Source organism: Arachis hypogaea, chromosome 1, assembly GCF_003086295.3.
Source record: "Arachis hypogaea cultivar Tifrunner chromosome 1, arahy.Tifrunner.gnm2.J5K5, whole genome shotgun sequence".
Lineage (NCBI taxonomy): Eukaryota > Viridiplantae > Streptophyta > Magnoliopsida > Fabales > Fabaceae > Arachis > Arachis hypogaea.
The window spans coordinates 29820493-29847637 of record NC_092036.1 but is presented as its reverse complement, the minus strand read 5'-3'; the positions used below and the strand labels follow the sequence as shown (position 1 = coordinate 29847637).

The 27145-nt window shown below is 33.7% G+C and overlaps 3 protein-coding genes across 4 annotated transcripts; 2 read left to right on the top strand and 1 right to left on the bottom strand.

The window, feature by feature from the left end:
• The first annotated feature begins 14488 nt into the window (after window positions 1-14488).
• On the top strand, window positions 14489-20155 carry LOC112801172 (protein phosphatase 2C 29). 2 transcript variants are annotated; one of them, XM_025843762.3, is made up of 5 exons: window positions 14489-17068; window positions 17396-17509; window positions 18406-18670; window positions 19278-19317; window positions 19450-20155. In XM_025843762.3, the coding sequence occupies exons 1-5, from the start codon at window positions 15251-15253 to the stop codon at window positions 19463-19465; spliced, it is 2253 nt and encodes a 750-aa protein (XP_025699547.1). In that variant the 5' UTR covers window positions 14489-15250; the 3' UTR covers window positions 19466-20155. The 2 variants fall into 2 exon arrangements, with proteins under 2 accessions (XP_025699547.1, XP_025699539.1); XM_025843754.3 differs by lacking the exon at window positions 19278-19317.
• A 660-nt stretch (window positions 20156-20815) lies between these two features.
• LOC112801163 (pentatricopeptide repeat-containing protein At5g46580, chloroplastic) lies at window positions 20816-23548 on the bottom strand. The gene has a single exon (XM_025843743.3). The coding sequence runs from the start codon at window positions 23255-23257 to the stop codon at window positions 21092-21094; it is 2166 nt and encodes a 721-aa protein (XP_025699528.1). The 5' UTR covers window positions 23258-23548; the 3' UTR covers window positions 20816-21091.
• Window positions 23549-25611: 2063 nt separating this feature from the next.
• On the top strand, window positions 25612-26604 carry LOC114927769 (uncharacterized). Its single transcript, XM_029298716.1, has 2 exons — window positions 25612-26249; window positions 26313-26604. Exons 1-2 carry the CDS (start codon window positions 25612-25614, stop codon window positions 26602-26604), a joined length of 930 nt encoding a protein of 309 aa, XP_029154549.1.
• Window positions 26605-27145: the final 541 nt, after the last annotated feature.

The following is a 27145-nucleotide window of genomic DNA, read 5'->3' as shown; positions in this document are numbered from 1 at the left end:
CCTCGGAGAAGCCCCGTTAGTTCTGTTCATCAGACAGCGATGGTTGAACCCTGTATCAGTACTAAAATGGACGTCCATACCTTTTTAATATCTGGACGGAGCTAAATTGTGAGGTGGTCGCCCCCTCATGAACGTCCTGCATCATATGCTAAAATCGCCTAGCTATCCGGTGGTCGTAAATCTTCCTGATCAAGATATCATGTTCCCTATTGCATATAAATTTCTCCTGCACAAAGTAATCCAACAACATTAGTTAGTCGAAATAGGATACAGTTAAAATACAATTAGTTCAACAACATTGAGTTCTTACCGCCTACTTCTGAAACTATCGTTATCTGCTTTTAGCAGGGATCTTCGTGTAGCTCGGCCATGGGTTGTCGTACATAGACTTAATCACATTGGAGATCTCCTGTGTACATGCATTATTGTTTGGTACAAACCTATCAATGAAAAACTTAATATTAGTAAAGACACATAAAAACATATAAAACTTAACAAATTCAAAATAGATTATGAATAAAAGACATTAAAATAGTACTCATAGCTGCATGCTATCAGGTCAAATCCTCATCCATATGATGGGCAGTGGTGGAAGGGCATCTGGCTGAGACGCATTAGAGGAATCACCCACTGCGATATCTGTTGTTGGAGTTTGATGAGCGGATAATTTATACGCTTTTTGGCATTGTTTTTAGTATGTTTTAGTTAGTTTTTATTATATTTTTATTAGTTTTTAGTTAAAATTCACTTTTTTGGACTTTACTATGAGTTTGTGTGTTTTTCTGTGATTTCAGGTATTTTCTGGCTGAAATTGAGGGACTTGAGCAAAAATCTGATTCAGAGGCTGAAAAGGACTGTAGATGCTGTTGGATTCTGACCTCTCTGCACTCGAAGTGGATTTTCTGGAGCTACAGAAGCCCAATTGGTGCACTCTCAACTGCGTTGGAAAGTAGACATCTTGGGCTTTCCAGCAATGTATAATAGTTCATACTTTTCCCGAGATTTGATGGCCCAAACAGGCGTTCCACGTCAGCTCAAGAATTCTGGCGTAAAATGCCGGAACTGGCACAAGAATGGGAGTTAAACGCCCAAACTGGCACAAAAGCTGGTGTTTAACTCCAAGAAGAGTCTCTACACGAAAATACTTCAATGCTCAGCCCAAGCACACACCAAGTGGGCCCGGAAGTAGATTTTTATGTCATTAACTCATCTCTGTAAACCCTAACTACTAGTTCTCTACAAATAGGACCTTTTGCTATTGTATTATAAGTCTTTTGATCACTTGAATCTTTTGATCATGTTTTTATGATTGAACCCTCTTTGGGAGGCTGGTCATTCGGCCATGCCTAGACCTTGTTCTTATGTATTTTCAACGGTGGAGTTTCTACACACCATAGATTAAGGTGTGGAGCTCTGCTGTACCTCGAGTATTAATGCAATTATTATTGTTCTTCTATTCAATTCAGCTTATTCTTGTTCCAAGATATTCATTCGCACTCAAGAACTTGAGGAATGTGATGATTATGTGACGCTCATCATCATTCTTACTTATGAATGCGTGCCTGACAACCACTTCCGTTCTACAAGCAAACAAGGCTTGAATGTTTATCTCTTAGATCCCTTAATCGGAATCTTCGTGGTATAAGCTAGAATTGATGGCGGCATTCAAGAGAATCCGAAAGGTCTAAACCTTGTCTGTGGTATTCTGAGTAGGATTCAAGGATTGAATGACTGTGACGAGTTTCAAACTCGCGATTGTGGGGCGTTAGTGACAGACGCAAAAGAATCACTGGATTCTATTCTGAAATGATCGAGAACCGACAGCTGAATAGCCGTGTTGTGACAGAGTGCGTTGAAAATTTTCACTGAGAGGATGGGAGGTAGCCATTGACAATGGTGAAACCCTACATACAGCTTGCCATGGAAAGGAGTAAGAAGGATTGGATGAAGACAGTAGGAAAGCAGAGAGACAGAAGGGACAAAGCACCTCCATATGCTTATCTGAAATTCTCACCAATGAATTGCATAAGTATCTCTATCTTTACTTTATGTTTTATGTTATCCTCCATAACCATTTGAGTCTGCCTGACTGAGATTTACAAGATGACCATAGCTTGCTTCATACCAACAATCTCCGTGGGATCGACCCTTACTCGCGTAAGGTTTATTACTTGGACGACCCAGTGCACTTGCTGGTTAGTTGTGCGAAGTTGTGATAAAGAGTTGAGATTGCAATTGTGCGTACCATGTTGATGGCGCCATTGATGATCACAATTTCGTGCACCAGAGTTAGAGTGGGCGTACTAGAAAGAGGCACGTAGTTTGATTTTGGGACGATGATAAATTGTTGGTCTGGTAGACCCACCTGTGACGTCATAGGGATCGACAGAGTAGTCGGAGTAGAGGGCGATGACTGAGAAATTCCTGGGGTACCAGTGGAAACCCTTCCTCTACTACGATCACGAGACCGATTCATGACATTTCTGCTACTTATCGTCATGTCTGCAAAGAGAATACCAATTAGCACTAATAAGCATATATACAACACAAATCCTTCAACGTTTATATTATTTCAAAAAAATTTTGACATAACCTCCCTTAAAATTGGACATATATCCACCTTTACGGTTTCCACAAATCCAACTAACTTCAATCTACAACATTAGTCATGCAAAACTCAATTAAATTCACAATATTTCTAACAGAATATATTAACTTGTTTATACTATTGTGTATATATTTATAAAGGCATCATATATATTGATATTTAAATCTCAAAGAATGTTATTACATGTAACGTTAATCATTATACATTTATTTGAATATAGAGAATTAAGTTAAATTTTACCAAAATTTAAAAAATGAGTGTTAATGGTTGCCTTGAAATAAATGATTTCTTCAATAACTATACATATGAATTAGAATAATCCTACAAATAATGCACTTACAGCGACATAGTAAATTAGTACAACCTAATACTTTAAATCTAACCTATCTTAACAACTTAAATCCTCTAACTAAAACTAAAAATTAAATCTAACTTGAGGATAATACTAATTATCAACTAAAACACAAATTAGATATAGAGGCATATAATGGAGTACTTGGCGTATAAAAGCATCAAACAATGAGAAATAGCACAACCAAGTATTCCTTTAACATCAATTCATACGAATTAGCATCAAAGACACAACAATCAGTAACACATTGCAAAAATTAAGCAGAAAATCAATCAATTCGATCCAAACAAATTCAAATTCAAATTCAAGAAACATAACATGTTGAACTATATATAAACTAACAGCAATTCTAATAAAAAAATTCTAATCCTAATCTAAATCATCTAACCATCAAAAAATAATGATAACCAATTTCACTTACTAACTAAAAATTAACATATAACTAAATCCTAAATTAACTTAAACAAAAAAAGAGTGATCATGGAACTTGAGCTTCGAACAGAGGAAGAAGAACTCAGGGGAGGGAGATGCAGTTGTAGCGACAGAGAGGGAGAGAAGGAGTTGCGGCTGACTTTGGGTTGCAAAGGGGAAAGAATGAAAGAAGGAGCTGGTTTAGGTGAGGGGGAGAGGAGGCGGCGAAAGGAGGTTGCAGAGGCATTGCCAGTAGGGGCAGGATTGATGGAGCGGCAGGGGGAGGAGAGGGTTAGAGATAGAGTGGGAGAAGAGAGGTTAGAAAGAGAGAGAGAGAGGAGAATTCGAAATGAAGGGGGAGAAGGTTCGTGTTTCGAATTTTAAAGCTCGTTACCATCGGATTTACTGGCAGATAAATCTGACGGTAAAGTATTGCGGGTCACTGAAATGTAGCATTCTATTAATTGGGTTTACCGCAAGATAAATCCGCTGGTAAATTTCACGCTACATTTCGCGCCCATTTTTTTCTATTTTCCACCAATTATCACCAGCAAATTTACCATCAGAAATGAAAATTCACCAGTACTGATTTAACCTGATGAATTTGACAACTAAACCGTCAAGAAATCCGTCGGTAAAGCCAATACTAACGTGCAATGCTAAATCTGATAATAAATCCGATGGTATTCAACGTTTTTCTTGTAGTGCATCTCAGTAGTTACAGACCCACTTAAAATGAGAGTTGAGACAGTACTGGAACAATGACCGTAGTCTCAGGCACCGCTATGCCACAAATAAGACAAACAAGACATCAATCAATGATGCCTCCTTGCACTGTGGGAGGTTTAGCTACCATTGCTAGCACCAAGAGAAAAATGATAACCTTTTCATTCAGTTAAAATTTAAGTTTTATCTTTTATTACAAATTTAATTATGACTTATTTTAAATGTATGTTCACTATGATTAGATAAAGAACAATACTTGTCTTTATTTTATAACATTCTTTTTTATGTACTAGGATAAGTTCACACACAACCTGGAGGCTAGGGTCCAACAATCCTAGTTGAGTGGAGAGGAAGAGCACAAGTCGAACAGTACTGTGCAAGTGGATCTAAATATAGTATGGCTCGACGTTTTAGACAAGCCATACAAGAATTGTGTTTATGGTAAAGGATCCTCCTTTTTCAACACTCTTTGCTGGAACCTTTTGACATCAACCACCAGCACACCTCTACTTCTCAGGAGATGGTTGTCAATTTGTATGAGTAGGTCCACAACCTCAACAGAGCCTACATGATTAGCGCAACACCTACATCTTTATGAGAAGTGGATCCAAGATCTCCTTGCTTGCTTAGATGAGGAGCTTGTGGCGAGATCTTACAGGACAAGGAGTAGATATGTAAGATGAGGTAGGATATTACAGTTTTCTACGAGCAAATATGCGCTAGTGGCAACACTGCTAGACAGACAAATAAGGATGGCAAAAAAGCCTGTGGAAGTGGGTACCCACATGAATTACTTGTGATACAAAGGTAAATGGGGATTCACAAAATTTCTATGGGGACAAGGACCATTCTTGCGAATAATGGAGATGGAGACGGGGATAGAGGTATCCACTCTTTTGGGACCCACTAAATCTCAGTGAAGAAGTAGAATTTAATAAAATATCCTATCTTACTAAGGTGAATTATGTTATTTTATATGTTAAAATTATTAATTTTTATTTATTTTTTAATATGTATGTTGGATTATGTTAAATTATGTTATATTATGTTAGTTTTTATTAGATTGTATTGGGCTCCTATATTATGATTTTGTATTACAATTTTTTTTTAAAAAATTTAACAGGGTATCCATGGATGCTTGCTCATATTAACTTTTTTCGCGAGTACAATTAAATATTTAAATAGAGATCCATGATGGAGATGGAGCGGAGACGAGGTCCATTTTTTTAAACGGAAATGGGATATTAAAAAAAGGGTACCTGCTTCACAGTACTAATTGCCATCACTAGAGACGGACAGGATGATGTAGATGATTATGAGAAATTTTTTAATTTTTTTTGTGTGTATCATTTAGTTCTCTGTAATTATAATTTGACATTTTATAAATTTTATACATTTTTTTGTATTATTGATACTTTAATTTATTATTTTGATAAAAAATATTATTTATTTTCTATTATGTTTAATAGTGATTTAAATATGAATTTTGATAATAGGATATTGGTTATTTAGTATATTTAGTTAAAAAATTTTAAATTAGTCATAAACATTATTGTCGAATTTATAATAGGATAAATTTGTTGATAAATAATTAATTTATTTTTTTAAAAAATAGATTGTATATGTCAAATATACTATGGAAAGATCTTATTATAATACTTTATAAATTCATAATCCTTGATGTTATTTACCGTTGGACTAATTTGACCATAATATTAATAGTATTAGTATCAAATACAGAAAATCTAACTTTAATATGTTTTTGTCGAAACTTTTGTTGTTTGACAATCTGACAAAAAGTTTGACAGTAATATTATATAATAATATCATACATTTAAGTTTTTTTAATCAAATTTAATTAAATTGAACATAATAAAATTAGTTATAATTAATATTATTCAAAATTTTATTATTTAATTTGGTTGAATTCGATTTATAAAAAGAATTAGATGTGTCACTTTACTCTAATATTATATACCATCTAATTTATGTATAAAATCCGAAGACAGAGCAGATAATAGAGAAGTAAACAAAAAAGGAAAAAAAATTACAACTTATGATGCATGCTTTTCAAAAAGGATTCATGGTTTTTTCCTGTGCTTAATGTTAAAAACTTGAAATTGAACAAGTAGTGTCTTGAACAAGAATAAGGTTTGTGGCCTGTTGTGAAAGAGCTTAGCAGCGGAAATGACAATAATGTCCAACATAAAAATAATATGGAAGCACTCATAACACAATATGGCAGTAACTATAACAAGCAAATATAGCAAGTAAAGCAATAACAAGAACACACCAAGATTTTAACGTGGAAAACTCCCTCAATGTGAGAGGTAAAAACCACGGGTCGTTCAGACCAATAAAATAGCTCTACTATAATCAAATGAGGTACAAGAGAGTCTCAAATAAAGCACAAAAACGTGCATATAACCAGCCAAAACATCAATGCACCAAAGCTCACAAATAATAGCCAAGAAAATGAAATATACCCAAAAAACAGAGCTGATGTCGAAGCCAATTTCTCCCTCTGCAGACCTTCAATTAAAATCTTCACCGTTCAGAATGAAGAACAAGATGTGAAGAATTTACAGTTCAAATTTCACATCGATCCAACGGTGAAAGAATGAGAAACTGCCGTTCCAAAATTTCTGCTCTGTGTAAAAACGGGAAACCTAATTTCTCTCTTGCGAAACCAATTTCTCCTACTAAAAACCTCCAATCAACATCTCCACCGATCAGAATGAAGAAGAAGATGATAAGAATACGCAGTTTAAATTTTAAGCCGATCCAACGGTGAACAACTGAAAAACTGCCATTTGAAATTTACTGCTTTGGGTAAAAACGGAAATTCTGTTTTTCCCTTTTCTCTCTCACTTGGTGGCTATTCTCTCTCTCTCAAAAAACCTCAAAAACTGAATTAGGATTGTGACACTAGGGTATAAGAACACACCCCCAAAATGTTAGGCTTAGGCCTCACAAAGGAAAAAAAAAATCCAACATGTTGCTCAAGCAATCAAGGTGAAGTGACATTTGGATATTTCTAATGAAGGAAACCGATAATAATGCATTATAGTCCTAGCTTTTAAATCTTAGTATAATATCATATTCAAATTTACCGGTTCAAATCAAACTGCGTGTAGTCTATTATTTGATTTATTTCAACCCAAATAATTTAGCACTAAATGCTTAAGATAATGATACCACTTTTTTTTTTTTCAGAAAAATGATGAAAAATTGACAACGATAAAAAATATATAAAATACTCCATGGAAATCGAAGGCATTTTATAAGGTATTAAAAATTAAAAATATAGAAAGCTTATTTTAAAAATCATAAATTTTAAGCATTTCTATCAATCTTATAAAATAATATATAATCTTATCTATCATATAAAATTAGATTATGCTGCCTATACACTAAAATCAGCTACTTAAAATCAGTTATCAGTATAAAATACATGTTAGAATACAAATATACATTAAAAATAAATTAAATCACACATATATTTATACATAAATATATTTGTGGCTAATTTTAGTGACTAATTTTTGTGTACAAATAACATTTTTCTATAAAAATAATGAAGTTTGCTGATGTAGTAGATGAAATTTATAAAAATAAAAAGTTTGTCGTTGTGTGGACAAACTTGATTCAAACTAAAAAAACGTATTTCAAAAATTAAAGGTAAAATTATTTGTTTTGAAAAATAAATAATTTTTTAATTTATTTCAGAAAATTTTCTTTTTTAATAATGACAATATTTTTAAATGATTATTAATTATTAAAACTACTACCAAATTCAGCGTAAATCTCAACGTTATAATATTTATCTATAGTTTATTTTAATATTAGTAGTACAATTATATTTTGATAAGCAAATTATCAGCCCTTATTAATATTTTAAGTCTAGAACTATGAGACTATTGCATGCTAAGACTCCATCAACGATGGCTATGCAAAATCGTGCTCTGCTTCTAACATCATCATTATTTGTTTAATTCAAGCAATGAATGACGCAATTTCATTTAACAAAATGTAGAAAAAAAAGACTAACCTAAGAAGAATGAATAATTAAGATCCAACAACAAAGGTAAATGAGAAATAGTCAAATTTTTTTAAATTCAACACGTCAAATAAGGACAACCTAAAATATTTTATATTGGTCTGCAGGGTGGGAAGTAGTCAATTAAAATTTTCATTCTACGCTTTCACATGTCTAGAAATTCAATAGGTCAATGACTTCGATCAAATATCTAGAATGACTTTGTATTATATTCATTTTGCATTATAAAATTTATTACATTGTTGATTGTTCGGAAACTCTTCATTAAAATAAAGGAATAGACCAAAGAGAGAAAATATTTTATATTTTTAATTTAAATATTTATTTTTTGTCTCTTTTTAATAAGTTAGACAAATGTATATAGGCACCATAGCATGTACCAAATATTATTTATTATTCCCCTCACGGTTGAGAATTTGACGTAAGAATATGGAAATTGAAGTTTGAATTAGGTTTATTTTTAGTTTCTCTAATGACCTTGTGATGTAAATGACAAATTGACATATATCTAAGTTGTATATTTTCAACTAACCTGTGCTGCAATGCTGAGTCTAAATTAAAGCGATCTTCAAGACAATAATCTTGATAAGTATGGATGCTATAAAAAAAAAAAAATTGAATTCTATCCGATCTTTTTTTTAAATAAAAAGTAAGTTATTTTGTAAGGATTACCATATTGTTCATATCACGCAGTAGAAGAAAAATAAGATAATTTTAAAGATCTATTTTGTACTTAAATTTTATTTCAATATAATATGATGAATGCTATGGTGCTTAAGTTATAATACCTAACTTACTAAAAAAGGTAAATAAATAATATTTAATAAACTTTAATTATTTTACTTTTACTTTATATATTTTATTTTTTACCTATAAAAGTAAGTTAGGCAATTTAAGCAATTTAGGTACAATAATAAAAGACACTATAGAATCCACCTAATAATATATAGATCAAATCTAAATACCTGTGTATGCTAGTAAAAATCACTTTCTCCTTCGATAGTACGAAGGGGCTATGTGTATCCACACCGAGACCAATCTTTGCTATCAACTCCTTGACCAATAGACATCTGATCTAAAATGAGAAACCTCTTGTAACTTTTTGCACGCCATAAAATTCTTCTCTAAGAATTAGGCTCACATACATTTATGTGTATAGAGGTAAAGGAATAAAACTCTTCTATTCTATTCTCGTCTCCGTTGTGTTCCTCTACTCTTGGCATACATATATATAGTATGAGATTTGTTATTGATTTTAAATTTGAATCTCAATTCAAATTTAAATCATATTTTAAAATTCTAAATCTGAATTTTTTAAATTTATGAATCATATCATAACTCAATTTGAAAACAGAATCAGTTAGGATCACATCTAAATTTAGAAATAGAATAACTAATTATTCTCAAATCTCATTTAGTATTCTCAATTATCATACTATTATTATATTCTTGGTGCTAGTAAAAATATAATAATATTCTATTTAAATTAATATAATTATTTATTTGATCAAATCAAAATAATAATTAAATAATTCTACAGCAAAGATTAGAACACTCGTTAGTGTGTGACCCCATAGGTTCAATACTAAGCGAGTAGTAAGTTAGTCATACTAAATTTACTAATCAAGGTTGGCGTCTAGCAACACTCCTCAACGACCCGATAGTATGAATTAATATATTTTTACTAAGAACCATAGAAGAACAAAGTATAATTCCTTCCATCTTTTCAGTTTTTAGTTAACCCTTAGAGTATGGTTTAATTGTCAAACTTTAACTTGTTACCATTATTATAATGAACTGTGAATGACTTAAGAAACTCATTTCTTCATTCATTCAATCCCCTTGGCCAAGGTTTTATTCATCTCAGTCATTATAATTATAGAGCTCAAACTTTTTACCAAGAGTTGACGGATTCTTTATTGACTAATCATTAATTCTACAAGTATTTAAATTATATCCAATATCCATTCAACTAGCACCCTAAGGTATTAGGTGTCCGGAATCAAAGTATAATAAATACATTGTTAATTGCTATGGCAGCCGCAGGTCAAAGAAAACTCTATTACTATGTTCATTTTGAGAATATCCTATTGACAAATATATGGTAATTATAACCATTAGAAATTCTCAAAGTGAGTCAGTTCAATGGTCATATCTCTATATGCACCATCTATATATATAATTTAATAAATGAGATCTATTAATCTTCATCCAATGAAGACCATTATATATATATTGATCTTTTCGTATTATTAATGTCCTTTTTTTAATAATCCTATGACCAAGAACAATTTAGATTAAATTATAAAAGATTCATCTCTCAATATTGTGATCACTATCACAATGATAAATCTCTAAATTTAATCAAGAACCTTATCATATTAACATTTTAATATAACAATAATAACAAATTATTTGACACATGATTGATTGGATTGTGGTCATACTACTTATTCCCAACAATTTTTTATGATATATTCAATAATTATTAAATAAAATAAATTATATCATTATAGTTAATATTAATTCTTAATTTAATTTAAAATTTGATAATTAATTAAATTAAATGAATATAATAAATTTTTTTTGTAAATTATAAGAGTTAGAAAAAGATCTTATTTTATAATGTTTTTATTTTATTAAAATTACACATATATTAATTAGATCTAACGATACAAAAAATAAACTAAAAAATTAAAAAGAACAAATAAAAAGAAAAATCAAAGAGCAAATTACAAATTTAAAATAACAAAAAAATATTAATTGAGTAAGAGTAAATTCTATAGTTGTTAATGAAGTTGATATAAGAATTGTGTAATTTTGTAAGTATGCCAAGTTCAGGTAATTTTATTAAAATTTATTAATTTAATTGTCAAAACTTAAGTTAAATTAAGAATTAATATTAAATATCTTGATATAATTTATTTTATCCACTAACTATTAAATTTATTTCAAAGAATAACTCACCTTTTATTGAAAAGAAAATTGGGTAAAATTTACCAAAAAAAATAATTTTCATATAATTTCACATACTTAACTCCTCCCAATATCATATTATTGATGGTTGTGTAGTATTTCTTAGTTTAATATAAATTCTTTTTGTTAGAAAAAATCCTCCAATAGAGAAATCGATTTTCCTAGACGAACAAAACATCAGCCAATAATACATAAAAAAAAAACTCGTACATCGAAAAATTCAATAATAGCTACGTAAAAAAAATCCCAAAACTACACATCAAAATTTGTGTTTTCTAATTATTAGTTACATTTTATTTGTTCTCTAGATTTATCATAGAAAAATACATGTGGTTCTACAATAAAAATATTAACTATTGCATATTACTTTTATTCAATGATAAAATTTACATGTATAACTTTTTTTGACTAAAATATACTGTACTTGGGTTTGTTCTAAGTGTTTTTTTTAGAAAAATAAGGTAATAATAATTAGTTTCATTTCTCATTAATAAACTAATATTTAAATAAAGGAGATAAAATAAGTAGAAAAGGATGAAGTATATATATATATATATATATATATATATATATATATATATATATATATATATATATATATATATATATATATATATATATATAATTTGTATTTATATTTATATTTTTTATTATATTTTAAATTTTAAAAACTATTCTATTGAATATAGTTATTATTGCTTTATTATCGAAAGCTAAATTTTATATAGATTTTTAATTATTTTTTGTAATATTTTTTGTATTATTTTTTTATGTGACTGCTGAATTCTTTTAATGTTTATCAATATATATAAAAAATATATAATTTTTTTAATATTTTTATTTTTGACATGTGAATTATATAAAATAAACATAATAATATTAATAATACTCTATAAAATTATTAGTACTTTTATAGTATGTTTAGTTAAGAAGTTTTACCTATTTTTTTAAATAAAATTAATTCTTATAAAATATTTAAAAACTTAAAAATAAATTATAAATTATTAATTATCTCAGTATAATACAAAATATAATTTTTAAAATAAAACTATAATCGAAATAAGTTATTATAAAAAAATCAGATAAATTTTTTTTTCAAATAATATAAATTTAGAAAGAATTAGAATTTTTTATAAAAAAAGAATATCTAAAATAAATAATATAATTATTAAAATATAATGTTATAAGTCATTATTTCTATAGAGATAAGTATATATAGAAATTAATTTAAAATATATAAATTGAAGTGTATAATATTAAATTAATTAAATAAAAATATTAATGAAAAAATAATTAAAACTTAAATCCATCACATTATTAAAAATAATTATATATAAAATCATTAAATATTTTTTATTTTATCAACCACATATCTAATATATACTTCAAAATTTTGGAGGAGTCAACATCACTACTTATTCTCTTTAAATCTGTTTCTCAAGATGATATTTATTTATGTGTTATATATATATATATATATAGCTTAATAAAAAATAAAAATATTTTAATTATATTATTTATATATATAAAATTAATTATTCAATTAATTATTTGTATAAAGTATATATTAAAATATACATTAAAAATTAAAATAATATATATATGATAGATATTTTTGATATACATCATTTTTTAAAAATACTTCACCAAACGGTTAATTTTTTTTGAAATGGATAAATATGATATGTTATTCATTAGTATGGATAAGTTAAGTACTTTTTTTTAATGTAGAGATAAAAAATATGAGGGTCATAATAAAATTTTATCAATATATAAATTTGACTTTCAAAAAAAGAATCATAAACACAAATTTAAAGGTTGACTCTCATATTTATAATTTTAAAAAATAAAAAATATATAAACACAAATCTGACTTTTAAATTTGTAATTTTTTAAATTTGACCTTTCGATTTTTTTATTTTTCTTCCACAATTTTATGATATACCTCTTGTCTTCATAATTTAATAAAATACACCTTCTTCTCGAATATTAAAAATAAAAGTGTCACCCCTCACCAATATACATACACAACCAAAAATAATTTAGGACAAAAAAACTCGCAACCATGGGTATTTGTAGAGATTATCCGTGATAGTGGGACCAAGAGAGAGTTAAGAAATCCCTGCAAAAAAAAAATTTACGTACACATATAATTATTTAGTAATAAAAAATATTTTAATTTTAGTAACACTTTTTAAAATATTATAATTACTATAGTATAATTATACTAAAATCCATCACATACACACACATAATAATAAAAAAAGTTATTTTAATTTTAATAATATTTTTTAACTATTAGGCCTTTAGTTTAATGTCGCATTTTAATTTTTAAGAAAATGTCAGAATAATATAATACCATAATATAGTTGTATTAGTATTCAACATTCACACACACATATATAATCCTAATTTATTCCTAACATTAAGTTTTTTATTTTATTTTATTTTAATTTATATGTTACAAATTTTGTATGTATGTAAATTATGTTAAATGTGTATTAAAATTATGTTTTAATTTGATACATTTGGTTGAATTATATTAGATTTTATTATAATTATAATAATTTTTAAATTTTTTTTAAAATTTAATATTCATAGATACCCACAAATATCCGTCTTTTCTACGAAAAAAATAAACAAAGATTCATAATAAAAATAAAAAATCAATTCTACAATATCTTTTATTTAGTGCTTAGCTTTTATCTAAATTATTTTTTATATTAACTTTAAAATATTTAAAATTTTTTAAGTTATATTTTTAAATTTAAAATTAATTTTTTAACCTATTTTAACAGTTAGACAATATTTTTTTAAACACTATAATAAAATAAAAATAAAAAATATTTTACTAAAAGAAGATATGCTATAAAACTCTATTGTCATCCCTAAATATGATTATGTGTTGCATGCTAACTTTATTTTTTATTTATATTTTTAAAATAAGTTTAAAAGTAATATACATTATAAATATAAAAAATTGTCTAACATTTTCATATATAATAAAGGAGACTAAAGCTAATAAAAAAAATAACTTTTACATTAATCGTAATAAAATATTAAAATATTTTTATAATATATTTATAAAATTCGTAAATATTTTATTAAGTGACTAATATGTATCTTTTATATTTTGTTTATAGCTGAAATGTTGAATGACTATTATGCGAATTTATTAAGGGATTCCTAAAATTTTTCTTTTATAAATATATAAACAAAATTTAAAAAATAACGTGTCAATATATCTCGGATCTTATAATATTCAATATTATCCGTGTCAATACTCAATACTCAATATCCTTCGTACCAGACCACAATCATAATGAAAAGAAAAAACATTTGAAAACGCCACAAAAGGGACAAATCTCCTTCAAATTTCAACTCACACAAAAACACTCTTGTCCCCCTTCCCTTCTCTCTTTCTCCCCTGCATTTTCTCCGTCTCAAACTGTCAAAAACATTATTACTAATACACATACTAAATGAAACAAAAGGTCTCGAAACTGATACAAATTATCAAGTTTTTAAGTGCTAATGTTAAGTAGTTAACTTAAATAAGCTACTAAATCTTATTACCAATGCTAATGTTTAAAAAATAACTCAAAAATAAAAATTCTTACTTACATGATTCAAAATATTTATTATCAAAATCCATAAGTATAAGATGATTTTATGAATAAAAAATTATAAAGCACTATGTAACAAGAAAATAAAAGCCCTGTTTAAATACTTATAATATTTTAATTTTAGCTAAATCCATATCTGTATATATTACATAAATGAAATATATGAAGAAAAGAAAAACACAACCCGGGGACCTTTATTTTCTTCTTCCCTCTATACTCATATTTTCTTGGTTTTGTATTCTTTTCTTCACTTTCCCACTCTCTCACTCAGCTTCCTTTTTGTTTTTCTTGGACCGTTCCTCTTACTAGTTTTGGATTAGAGTTAGGGGAGTTGGGGTCTTTTCCCTCTCTCCCTCTCTCTCTCAGCCGGAAAATCCTCCTGATTTTCCCCCCACCCAAACACAAAACCAGCCACCAAAAAAGGAAAGCACTAGACAAGACAAGAAATCAAGAGAGAGAGCAACACAAAACGGTGGCGCAACTCAAATGTGATGGGAAGTGGAGTCTCTACCTTGTGTTCCTGCCTCGAACCGGCGCCGAACCAACCGGACCTCGACAACGACGTGATCTTCGCCGCCACCGAACCGCTTGACGAAACTCTCGGCCATTCCTTCTGCTATGTCAGATCCTCCAACCGATTCCTCTCGCCAACACACTCCGATCGCTTCGTTTCCCCCTCTGCCTCACTCCGTTTCTCTCCAACTCACGACCCGATCCACAGAACCCGGCCCGACCCACCCGAAACTGCTTTCAAGGCCATTTCGGGAGCCTCCGTTAGTGCCAACAGCTCCGTTCCCAAGACAGTTATTCAGTTAGAAGAAGAGGCCGCCGACTGTTCCGGTAACAGAGCAGCTGGATTAGGAGGAGGGACCGTTGTCAACGGTTTCGAGAGTACGTCGTCCTTTAGCGCGCTACCGCTCCAGCCGGTTCCTCGCAGTGGAGAGCCTTCTGGAACATTCGAGAGGGGAGGAGGGTTCTTCCTCTCGGGACCAATCGAGAGCGGTGCGCTCTCCGGGCCGCTTAATTCCGGCGCCGCCACCGCCGCCGGAGTCCCGTTCTCGGCCCCGCTGGGAGGGGTGTACGTGAGGAAAAAGAGGAAGAATGGCGTGTCCGGATTCAGGAAGGCGTTTCAGAGGGGTGTGCCAGAGAAGAAGCGGCCGTGGGTGGTGCCGGTGCTGAACTTCGTCGGGAGGAAGGAAGTTCAGGCTTGCGAGGGGAAGCCGGCGACGGTTGGGGCGGATGACGTGGCGAGAGAGGAGAGCAATGTGCAGTGGGCGCTGGGGAAGGCTGGCGAGGACAGGGTGCACGTGGTGGTGTCGGAGGAGCAAGGTTGGTTGTTCGTTGGGATTTACGACGGTTTCAACGGCCCCGACGCGCCGGAGTTCCTGATGGGACATCTCTACCGTGCCGTCCACAACGAACTTCAGGGTCTGTTCTGGGAAGCTGAAGAAGCAGAGGGCAGAAAGGACAATATTCCCGCTGCTGAAGTTGCTGCTGAGGTGAAAAACAGTGAGGGAGATGCCATTGAAGACTCGATCTCTCACTCGGCGACTGCGGCTGTTAAGAAGGTAACGTTTCAGGTGGAGGGAACGGAAAGCAGGAGGCGTAGGCTGTGGGAATTTCTTGCTGAGGACCCTGAAGACGGCCTTGACCTTTCTGGTTCCGATAGGTTTGCGTTTTCCGTGGATGATGCTCTCAGTGTTAACAATGCCAATGCTGGCTCCGCTGTTAGCAGAAGGTGGCTGCTGTTGTCGAAATTGAAGCATGGGTTGTCCAAGCATAAAGAGGGTCAAGGTAGGAGGCTGCTGCCGTGGAGCTTTGGTGCGGAAGGGAAGGATGAGAAGGTGGAAACAGAGGCAGAGAACCCAGCTGAGGAGAAGTTTTCTTCCGGTGGAGGCCGCAGTGGTGGGAGGAGGAGGAAGGTTGGCCCGGTGGACCATGATCTTGTTTTGAGGGCATTATCTCGTGCGCTCGAGGTGACCGAGCTGGCATATTTGGATATGACTGATAAGCTTCTGGATACGAATCCAGAACTTGCTTTGATGGGTTCGTGTTTGTTGGTTTCTCTGATGAGGGATGAGGATGTGTATGTGATGAACGTTGGGGATAGCCGCGCTATTGTTGCTCATTATGAGCCCAAAGAGGGCGCTGCTGCTTGTACAGGATCCAGATTCAAGAGCACGGAGAGTATTGTTGAGGAGTCCTCGGCAGGTGAAAGCACAGGCAAGTTGGGGAACGAGGATCCTGCTCCGGAAATGAGGTTGGCAGCATTGCAGCTGTCAACTGACCACAGCACCTGCATTAAAGAAGTAAGTTTAATTTTGTTTGAACTTGAGATGAAATGGTTTCTTCCATTACATAATTTTAAAGCTTCAATGACTCTTAAAATTCACTAAATTCACCATTCTGATGTGTATAAGTTGTAATGAAGTTCCAGATTTGGTAACATTTTTGAGTAATTTCAAGAGGGTGGAATGTGGATCATGGTGATAATGTTTAGTATGCTTCTTGTTTTAATTATGGAAATTATGAAAAATTAGAAATGTTCCTGTTTCATTGTTGCAGTTTTTAGTTGTGTTTCCTCTTTTGTTCAGATTGCATCAGCTTTCTAAACAGTGGAGCCTATTCTTTTGCAGGAAGTCAATAGAATTAAAAATGAGCACCCTGATGATGCGCAATGCATAGTCAATGATAGAGTAAAAGGTCGTCTCAAGGTCACCAGAGCATTTGGGGCAGGATTTTTGAAACAGGTGTCTTTCAAAATCTTCTATATTAATGGAATGCATTTCGATAAAATAAATGCTAGTATACAAGTATTTAAATGGATGCACGAAGCTGTGGACATTTCTTATATGCTTATAAATAGGTTGTGTGATCTTTTTATATTAATGGAAAGGAAAATTATTTTTTACAATCCTGTTTCTAATGTGAATTTTTGGCATGTAGGTACTTTCACATATGTAAGTTGAAATTTTGGCATGTAAGTTTAGTTTCATTTATAAAAGTAAAATGAGATGATTAGAAATATGACCAGAACCAAAAATTGAAGGGTGAAATTGCAAACCTGTGGAATTGAAACTTGTCATATGAATTCATGCTTGTTGAAAAGTGTTTCCTTAAGATGCTCTAGTGTATATGATGTAAGCTACACATTCAAACATTAGACTTCACGGTTGCAAATTGCATTGCACTTTTACTTGAAAATAATCTGGTGAGTGGTAAGGTCAGTTTTAGTAGAAGATGCTGACATTGGAAGCATTAGTTCCTTGAAAAAAAAATTTCTTTCTTTATGGCAGTGTATTATATACAATGTTGTTTCTCTATAAAGGGTTTCTTGGCAAGTACAACTTGGTACTTTTTGCTCACAAGTGTCCAATTATTGATTTTCATGTATTTTGAATATACTGCTTATCTGTATGTTAATATTGTACTTGAAGAACCAACATAAAATTCTTGAATTTCCCCTTGCCCTGGTCTTTGTGATTTGTTGTTTAAGATGGCCCAACTTGGCATAATATGTCATGTGCATGTTACTACTTATGCTGCTCTCTCTGCACAATAATTTAGAAGCTTGATTGTTATGCCTCCTGTTTAATATCTTGCACAAATGTATACTCACATCAGGGATGGTTTGCATTTTTTGTAGCCAAAGCTGAATGATGCGGTGTTAGAAATGTTTCGGAACGAGTATATTGGCACTGCTCCATATATATCCTGCTCTCCTTCGCTACGTCACCATAGATTATGCCCTAGAGATCAGTTCTTGATTCTCTCATCTGATGGGTTATATCAATATCTAAACAATGAAGAAGTTGTTTCTCAAGTGGAGAGCTTCATGGAAAAGTTTCCAGAAGGAGATCCTGCTCAACATTTAATTGAAGAGCTGCTTCTCCGTGCAGCAAAGAAGGCTGGTAAGCAAGTCTTCTGCCCTTGTGTATCTTTCTTCTTCTGCAATCTACTTAGTCATGTAAAGTTTGTACGGCATAAGCGGAGAGAATAGTAATTAGATCCTTGTTTTTATAAACACCCTATTTATATAAGAACCAAAAGCACTCCGTGTTGGTTGTGATAGTGTACTAAAGCTTACATGGTATACATGTTGAGACTTACAAGTTGGAAATATTTTATGCATTTGCCGTTGGGAGCTTTATACTTAATTAACCCCCCCAAAACAACAAAAAGACACCCCCAAAGTCTGCTGCTCCGCAAGAATGCTGGATCGTCTATATTAAATAAGCCTCTATTTTACATTATGCTCCCTTCTGGTCCACTGATTTGATACTCTGCAGTTTTATGCAGCAACTACTGTATATTTCCCATCTTTTATAAGTCTACAGTCCTTAATGTTCTTATATTTTATTCTTACCACTCCTGTGGACCTCTGAATTATTCATCAGGTCTATTTCAAAAAGTACTATTGTAGTCAATACCCAACTTTTGCGTCTGTCTGCTTTTGTTTTTGTAGTTTTGGCTCTTGTGTTTGAACAAAATTTATGTGATTATTATCTTTGATGCCAGAACGCTGTTTTTCCCTTTCTCAACTTCCCTGGGAATGCAGGTAACATGAAAAATCAGGCAAACAAGAAAAAGTGCTTCCTTCAATATGTTGATTTCATTTATAAGCTGATTTTTCTATCATGTTTATATATAAAATGCACGTCTAGATGTTTATTTTGGACTTATTTTGCAGGCATGGGTTTTCATGAGTTGCTTGATATCCCACATGGAGATAGGAGGAAATACCATGATGATGTCACTGTCATGGTGATATCACTTGAAGGAAGAATCTGGAAATCCTCTGGGAGGTATCTGTGAGTTGCCACCTTCAAGTTGATGTTGGCTCTTATGACATGTGATGGTCACTTTCCATTCGCTTTGCCTCAAAGCCGGGACAGAAGTACATAGCTGATCCATTTTTCATGGATCCTGGTTGCTTTCCAGTCACAAAAACGTTATCAAATTGAGGAATTCTCGGATGTTGTTGGCAAGAATCTTCAACTAGAGCTCTATCTGGAATTAAAGAAGCTGAATGCAATTTGATGAGCTAGGAATGAGCGTTGCAAATGCGCTTTGGACTTCAGAAAAAAAAGAAAAAAAAGAAAATCTGTAAAGCCTTTCAAACTGTTTCCTTGTCCATTGCAAGAGTCTATTCTCTATAATCCCCTGTTCTTTAGTAGTTATAGAGATGAAAAATGATAGAAATTTTGCATAAGGAAGGCCCTTTCTATTTATTTTTCTTTTTCTTCTTTTCTCTTCGGCAGAGCTAAGGGTGTACATTCGTGGGGATACAAATGTACTGGTTGAAGTTGAGCATCTCTGTAACTGAGGGTGGATTTCACCACAGTGGATTAAATATTTTTCTTAGAGATCTCTAAATCAAATCAGTCTGCTCATAATTCAGTGCATATAACTTGCTGAATTGAAATAACCCTTTCGGACTTTGGACAACCGGACATTAATTGCTGTCACTTATTTCTTTCACAAGAATTAAGTCGGTCTGTTTTTTATTGTAAAGAGATTGTCTTAAATCAGTCTAAACTCTAAAATAAAAGAATAAATATATATAATTTAATCCTTAATAAATTTAGTTTCTAATTTTTTATTGAAAAAATCATAAAAAAAATAAACGAAGAGTAATAATTCAAATTAATTCTTAAGAAATTTTTAGTGGATTACATTCATCTTTTTTTTAAGTGCATGTTTGAATAAACACTAAATCGGGGGGAGAGTTTGTATAATACATTCATCTTTTTTTTTCTAAGTGCATGTTTGAATAAACACTAAACTAGTATTTAAAAGGTAAAAATTCAGACGCAGTCAACTTCAAGTGAATTTGATAATTGAAAGCGGTTAAATGATTTGATTCATTTGACTAAATTTTCATCTAACGATTCTCAATTATCAACTTCACATAAAATTGACTGTACCTGAATTTTTACCCTATTAAAAAAATGAAATTTTGCATTGGAAAGTTCAGTATTGCTTTGAAATTCCGATTTTTCTGTGGAGAGGAAACCAATGTGACTCCAAATAAATAATCAAATTATACTACAAAATGATATAAGCTGGGGCTTTATTTGAACGAATTGTGCAGTAAATCCTCTTCCTATAACTTTATTTTTCACTGAATTAGAATGTAATAAAGATTGCAAAAAAGGAAAAAAGAAGACTACATTTACGGGTTTTTATCATTAAATAAACAGAGAGGAGTTACATGCCATCCCCTCCAACTTCACTCTCCACATTTCAAGTAATAAAAATATACTTGCAAAGTATCATTGTTATGTATCAGCGATAGAGAAAGTTGAATGCCACTTGATCCTCTCCACAGTCTATGTTGCAACAGCTGCTGATGAAAACTTTGACCTAACCCAATAGATCAAATCCTCTCTAGTTGCAACAAAACAACCAGCTTTTTCCTCACTTGGATTAAATGGAGCAGCTAGTTTCTTCAAATGAGATGCAAAAGAAATGTTCAGTCCTTGCGCGAACTTATGAACACCGGTACCAGTTTGTGCTAGGAAAAACTCTGGAAGTGCCTCCTCCCGCTGAACGATTTTGGTGAGTGTCCACATCCACTCTTCGAGTGCAGTTAGAGCTGCGCCAACCGACAATGATCGAACATCTAAACACCATTCGCTATTGGTTTTGTTGTGTAAACCAGGGTATAATCCAAACAAGGTTCCCAGGTAGAGTAGCTCATGTGCTCTCTCTTGTAGATCTTTGTTTCTACATATGTCAATCAAGCAGTTACAGAAGGGTCTTCGAACTTCAACCGAAGCATTGCTCATTATCACCTTGAACTCTTCCTTGACAGCCTCGAATCTAGTTTCTTCATCTACAATCAACTGAATAAAGGCAACCAATTTCGGGTTAGCTTTACGCAAACAAGAAAGGACCTTTTCCTCGTCGTCCTTGCTACCCTGAGACAGAGACAAAACAGATAGCAAGGAACCGCATAGCCTATCATCAGGCTTAACTCCCCTCTCAATAGCAACATCAAAAACTCTGACCAGATCATCAAACTCCATAGCCTTCCCTAAGCACTGAATCAAGCAGGTACACCCCATCACGTTGAGTTGGATCCCCAACCTTGACATCTCTTCAAACAACTCCATTGCGCTATCGACATCTCCCTCACTCCCATATATGTTGAGCATTGCTGTGTAACTATAGCTATCAGGTTTAGTATGCTCGGACTGTTTCATGTCCTTGAAGAGAGTCTCGGCCTCCTCCACCAACCCAACATCCGCGCACATGTTCAACAGCGTATTATACAGAATGAAATCCATAGGCCAGCCATTTTCCTTCATCCTCTCCCACAACTCCAAAGCATCTCTAGACCACCTAGCCTTACCATATATCTTAATAACAGCAGTTAGCGTCTTCTCGTTCGGTTCTACCCCCGACTCAATCATTTCCTCAAAAAGGCTCCTAGCAAAACCCGGCTTCCCGGCCTTCCCCATTGCCTCCAACAAGGTGTTGTACACAACCAGATTTGGCTGAACCCCAATAGACTTCATCTCTTGCAAAACATACCTAATGCCATCATAGTCCCCGGCCTCACCAAACATCTTCCCCAACACAGAGAATGTTATTGGGTCCGGCTTCCACCCAGTTGCTCTCCCTCTCTCATACAAGTTTATCACCTCTTGCACCTTCCCTAACTTAGCATAAACATCCAATATAGCAGAGTAAGTTACCTCATCCGGCATCAAACCGGTCTTGTACATTCTCTCAAACCAGTACACGGCCTTATCAAAAAGATTGCACTTCTTTGCACATGAAATGATTGTAGAGTAAGTAATGTTATCTAACTCAATACCATCATCAAACATCTGGTGTGCAAGTTCTTCAATCAGCTGAAACTGTCTCCCAAACCTCAAAGACTTCATTGTGACATTGTAGAAGATTGTTTCCATGGGAATCAAATTCTGGGTCCGCATCCAATGCAAGAACATGTGGGTCTTCGGCCATGGCTTCAAGCTATTAAGCACCAAAAGCGCGTTTTCTCTAGTAAGTGTGTGCGGGATTTCCTTCACCATATCAGAGAACTCATCATCAGAATTGCCACATTCATTGATCTTTTGCGCAAAGAGTTGAAAATCTCTGAGCTGAGGAGTGTAGGAGTAAGGGGCGCGCTTCTGCCTCTGGTGCGAGAGCACCGAGCGTTTGGGTTTTGTGGGGTTGACCCACGTTGACTTTGGCTTCGAAAGAACATTGGGTTGGATTCCAATGGAGGTTGATAAGGTTTTGTTGGCGAGAGGAGTGAGTTGTTCAGACAAAGAAGGGTTCTTCTTGGTAGTTGTGGAAGCAGCTTCTGGGGTGGATTTTGAAGTGGTGCAGTAAATGGGGAATTTTTTTCTAAGTGTTTTTGGCTTCAGAGGGTTAGGGTTAGAGTTGGTGGTGGCGGTGTTGGTATTTGTGTTGGTGGTGAATCTTGTTCTCTTGGTGTCCGTGAAGAGGATATCAGTGATTGAAGAGAGTGGCGCAGCCATTGAAGAAGGGAAGTGAGTGAGGGGTTTGGAATGTTGATGTTATATTCTTAGTACCTTATCTAAACGGTTAATCCAAAAAATTCTGGGTTTTCTCTTGGGTCACAGGAGATAGATATTTTTGTGACATCCCATTAAGATCCTTAGCTCTAGTTCCTCAAACTGGGCCTTCAGAGAAAACCTGTCATAACTCATAACTCGGACCAAAAGCTTAATAAAAAGGTAAGTTCTCTCGTGGCACAAAAAATGGTGTCTCCTCAGTTCTAATACTTCAAATGGATTGGACAACTCTCAATCCTAGGCACAACATACATCCACACACTTCTCATATACTTACCAATTTTTTCTTCTCAGTTGCAGTTGGTAGGAGTTGAACTTGGATCTTTGAGATGAGGAGGAGGCGGAATGCCGTGTGAGCTAAGACTCATTGGCAGAAGCTTGCTTAGTTAGTACTGAGAATGATAAAACTTGCCTAATTGGGTTCTTTTATTTTTTGTTTTTTTTTGTTTTCTTTAAATGTGAATAGTAGATAACTAAATTTACATTTTACAATACTTCGGGAGAGCGGGGGAGGGCTTGTATAAGGGAAAAAGGAGGATCATACTTCGGGAGGGGTCTCTAAACCTTTGAAGGTTTCATTCAGGGACAAAGTTGTGGGTTCTAAGATTGTTAAAGCTTTTTCACTCGTTGAAACTTTTTCGGGAGATAACATTGCGGTAGTTTTTGGGAAGCAAGGAGATCTCTTGCCACCGAGTGTCACGTTTACTCAAGAAGCTAAAAATTGTTTGGCAAAATCATATAAGGATGCTATAGTGATTAAGGTGTTAGGTAAACATTATAGCTACACTGCATTGTCTTATAAACTCTGAACGGTATGGTGGATTAAGGGAGGTTTTGATTTATTAGACGTAGGGTTTGACTACTTTCTTGTGAGGTTTGATGTGGCTGAGGAGCGAGAAAAGGTTCTCTTAGGAGGCCCATGGATGATTGAGGAAAATTATGTGGCAATGAAGCATTGGGATCAAGAGTTTAGATAAAGTGAAAACTACTTTGGAGCAACTTTAGTGTGGATTAGAATTTTTGGATTACCAATTTGGTGCTACCAAGAAGATGCAATGCTCCGTGTTGCGGCTATAGTTGGCATTCCCATCAAGGTTGATTTGGCAACAAAATTAGCTGAAAGAGGATGATATGCTCGAGCCTGTGTTCAGATAGATTTAGGATTGCCAGTGACTAATAAGATTCTTGTTGAAGGTGTGCAAGACTGACAGCAATGCGCGAGGAGAAACTAATACCAAGGTGGTCGGCGATGTAGCAAAGCAGCCAGAAAGTTCAAATTCAAAAAATCCAGTACATGTGGAAAAGGCAAGTTTTAATTTTGGCAAGAATCTTGGAGATGAGACTGTAAATCTTGCTGTCCCAAATTTGGTGGAGAGTGATTTGTATGCTATTCATGTAGACTATGTACAATATAAGGATTTGGAAGACTGGACTCAAGTGATTAGGAAAGGAAAGTATAAAATGGGTCAAAAGCCTTCTCCTAGCACCTATCTGGTCCAACCAAAAGCAAAGAAGACTCCTAACAAGGCCAATACTTGGACAAGGCCTAATCACCAACGTACAACACATGCTACTGGATCCAAAGTAAAATTAAGCAGGGGCATCAATATTGGAAAACCGGTTAGTGTGGCTTTTTCGGGGACGCGGCACAATGTTCACCATCAGCAGCAAGGTGAGACAACACATGGCACTGTGCGAAAGCGTCCTCGCCCAACCTCTTTGCAGAATTCACCAGTAGAAAAGGATGGAGTATCGACGGCGGGTGTGGCGCAAGTTTCGACGGAGAAAATTGTGCTGCAACTTGAGAGTCCATTAAAGGTGGAATCGTCGAAGACAGGGACATCACGTTGAGTCTCGAGTTTGTTATTGGAGCTCCCTTTTTACTGTTTTTTATGGATAGTTTCAATATCATAGCCCAGAATGTGAAGGGTGCGTCTAACAAGATGGCCCATGTGCATTGCAAAAATTTGGTGAGAATATATAAACCATCTTTCTTCTTTCTCTTTAAGAATCATACTATGTTTAATAATTTGAAGAATTTTTGGGATAAGTTGGGTTTTCATTGTATTGGTATTGAGGAAGCAGTAGGATACAGGGGTGGCATTTGGTTTCTATCTTCTATTACTAATGCTTCTTGTGTGGTTATTGACCAAATTGACCAATGTATCACAGTGAAAGTGAGTGTAGGCAACTTAGTTTGGCTTTGTAGTGCAGTGTATGGGAGTCCTTAATTCGAGAAAAGAATTATGCTTTGGGATCATTTGCGTTCTATTAATTCAGGCCATACTGGACCGTGGATGGCCGTTGGTGATTTTAATGAGATTGTGGCGCCAGACGAAAGTACAAGTGCTTATTTTTCTTCTCACAGAGCTAGTCTATTAGCTGCTACTCTAGATGACTGTGAGCTCTTTGATCTTAAAGTGACTGGTAGGAGGTATACTTGGTATAGAGCAGTTCAGGCTGGCAGGAACTTGGCTAAAAAGTTAGATAGAGCTCTAGTTAAAGAGGCATGGATGACAATGTTTCCTGAGGATTATTCTGAAATTCTTAGCAGGCTTCATTCTGATCATTGTCCTATTTTAGTTCGTTGTCATGGTGGCCCCAGAGTGAAAGGTTCTTGTCCTTTTATGTTCCAAGCTGCGTGGGCAACACATCTTTCTTATAAACATGTTATTAGTAAGGCTTGGAATCAAGAGTTTGGAGGCATTACTGAAAGGTTTAAGATGGTTCAACAGGCTTCTTTGGACTTCAACTCAAAGATTTTTAGAAATATTTTTGTACGAAAAAGTAAGCTGGAATATCAGATTGATCAGATTCAACGGCGTTTGGAGGTTACCGATGTGTTATCTCTGAGAATTAAAGAAGCTGAACTGAGGGAAGATTACAATAGGCTTTTATTGCAAGAGAAACTTTTTTGGTACCAGAAATCTAGGAAGTAGTGGGTCAAGTATGGGAATAGAAACACTAAATTCTTTCATCTTCAGACTTTTGTGCGTAGAAATCATAATAGAGTACATGGATTATATGTTAGAGATGGGTCTTGGTCTACTGATCCAGATATTCTCCAGGAAGAAGTCCTCTCTTTTTACAAGAATCTCTTTGGTACAACGGAAGAGGTTGAGGTTAATTGTTTAGGGGATGTTCCGATGCCCACTCTAAGCATCGAGGCTTGTGCTAGGTTAATTGACCATGTCTCTTTTGCGGAAGTCAAGTCAGCAGTATTCAGTATGAGCCCTTTTAAGGCTCCTGGTCCAGATGGCTTTCAAGCTTATTTTTCTAAAGAATACTAGGATATAGTAGGCACTGAGATTTGGAATATTGTCCAGAGCACTTTCTTGGGAGAGTACTTAAATCCTAGCATCATGGAAACTTTGATTGTGCTTATTCCTAAAATTGATAACCCTACCTTTATGAAGGATTTCAGGCCTATTAGCTTGTGTAATGTTATTTATAAAATTATCACCAAAGTATTGACTAACCGACTTCGGCCTTTTCTTCCAGATATTGTTAGTCCTTTGCATGGAGGTTTTATTCCGGGTAGTGGTGCTCCTGATAATATTATTATGGCCCAAGAAATTTTGAATTTCATGAAGCACACAAAATTCAAGAAAGGTACTCTTGCTTTTAAAATTGATCTTGAAAAAGCTTATGATAGGGTGGATTGTAGGTTTTTGAAGAGTACTCTCATTGCTTTTGGTTTTCCTATCATCATTGTTAATTTGATTATGAATTGTGTCCGTGCATCATCTCTTTCTATTATGTAGATAGGGAATAGATTGGATAGTTTTGCTCCTAGAAGGGGCTTAGACAGGGCGATCCAATGTCTCCTTA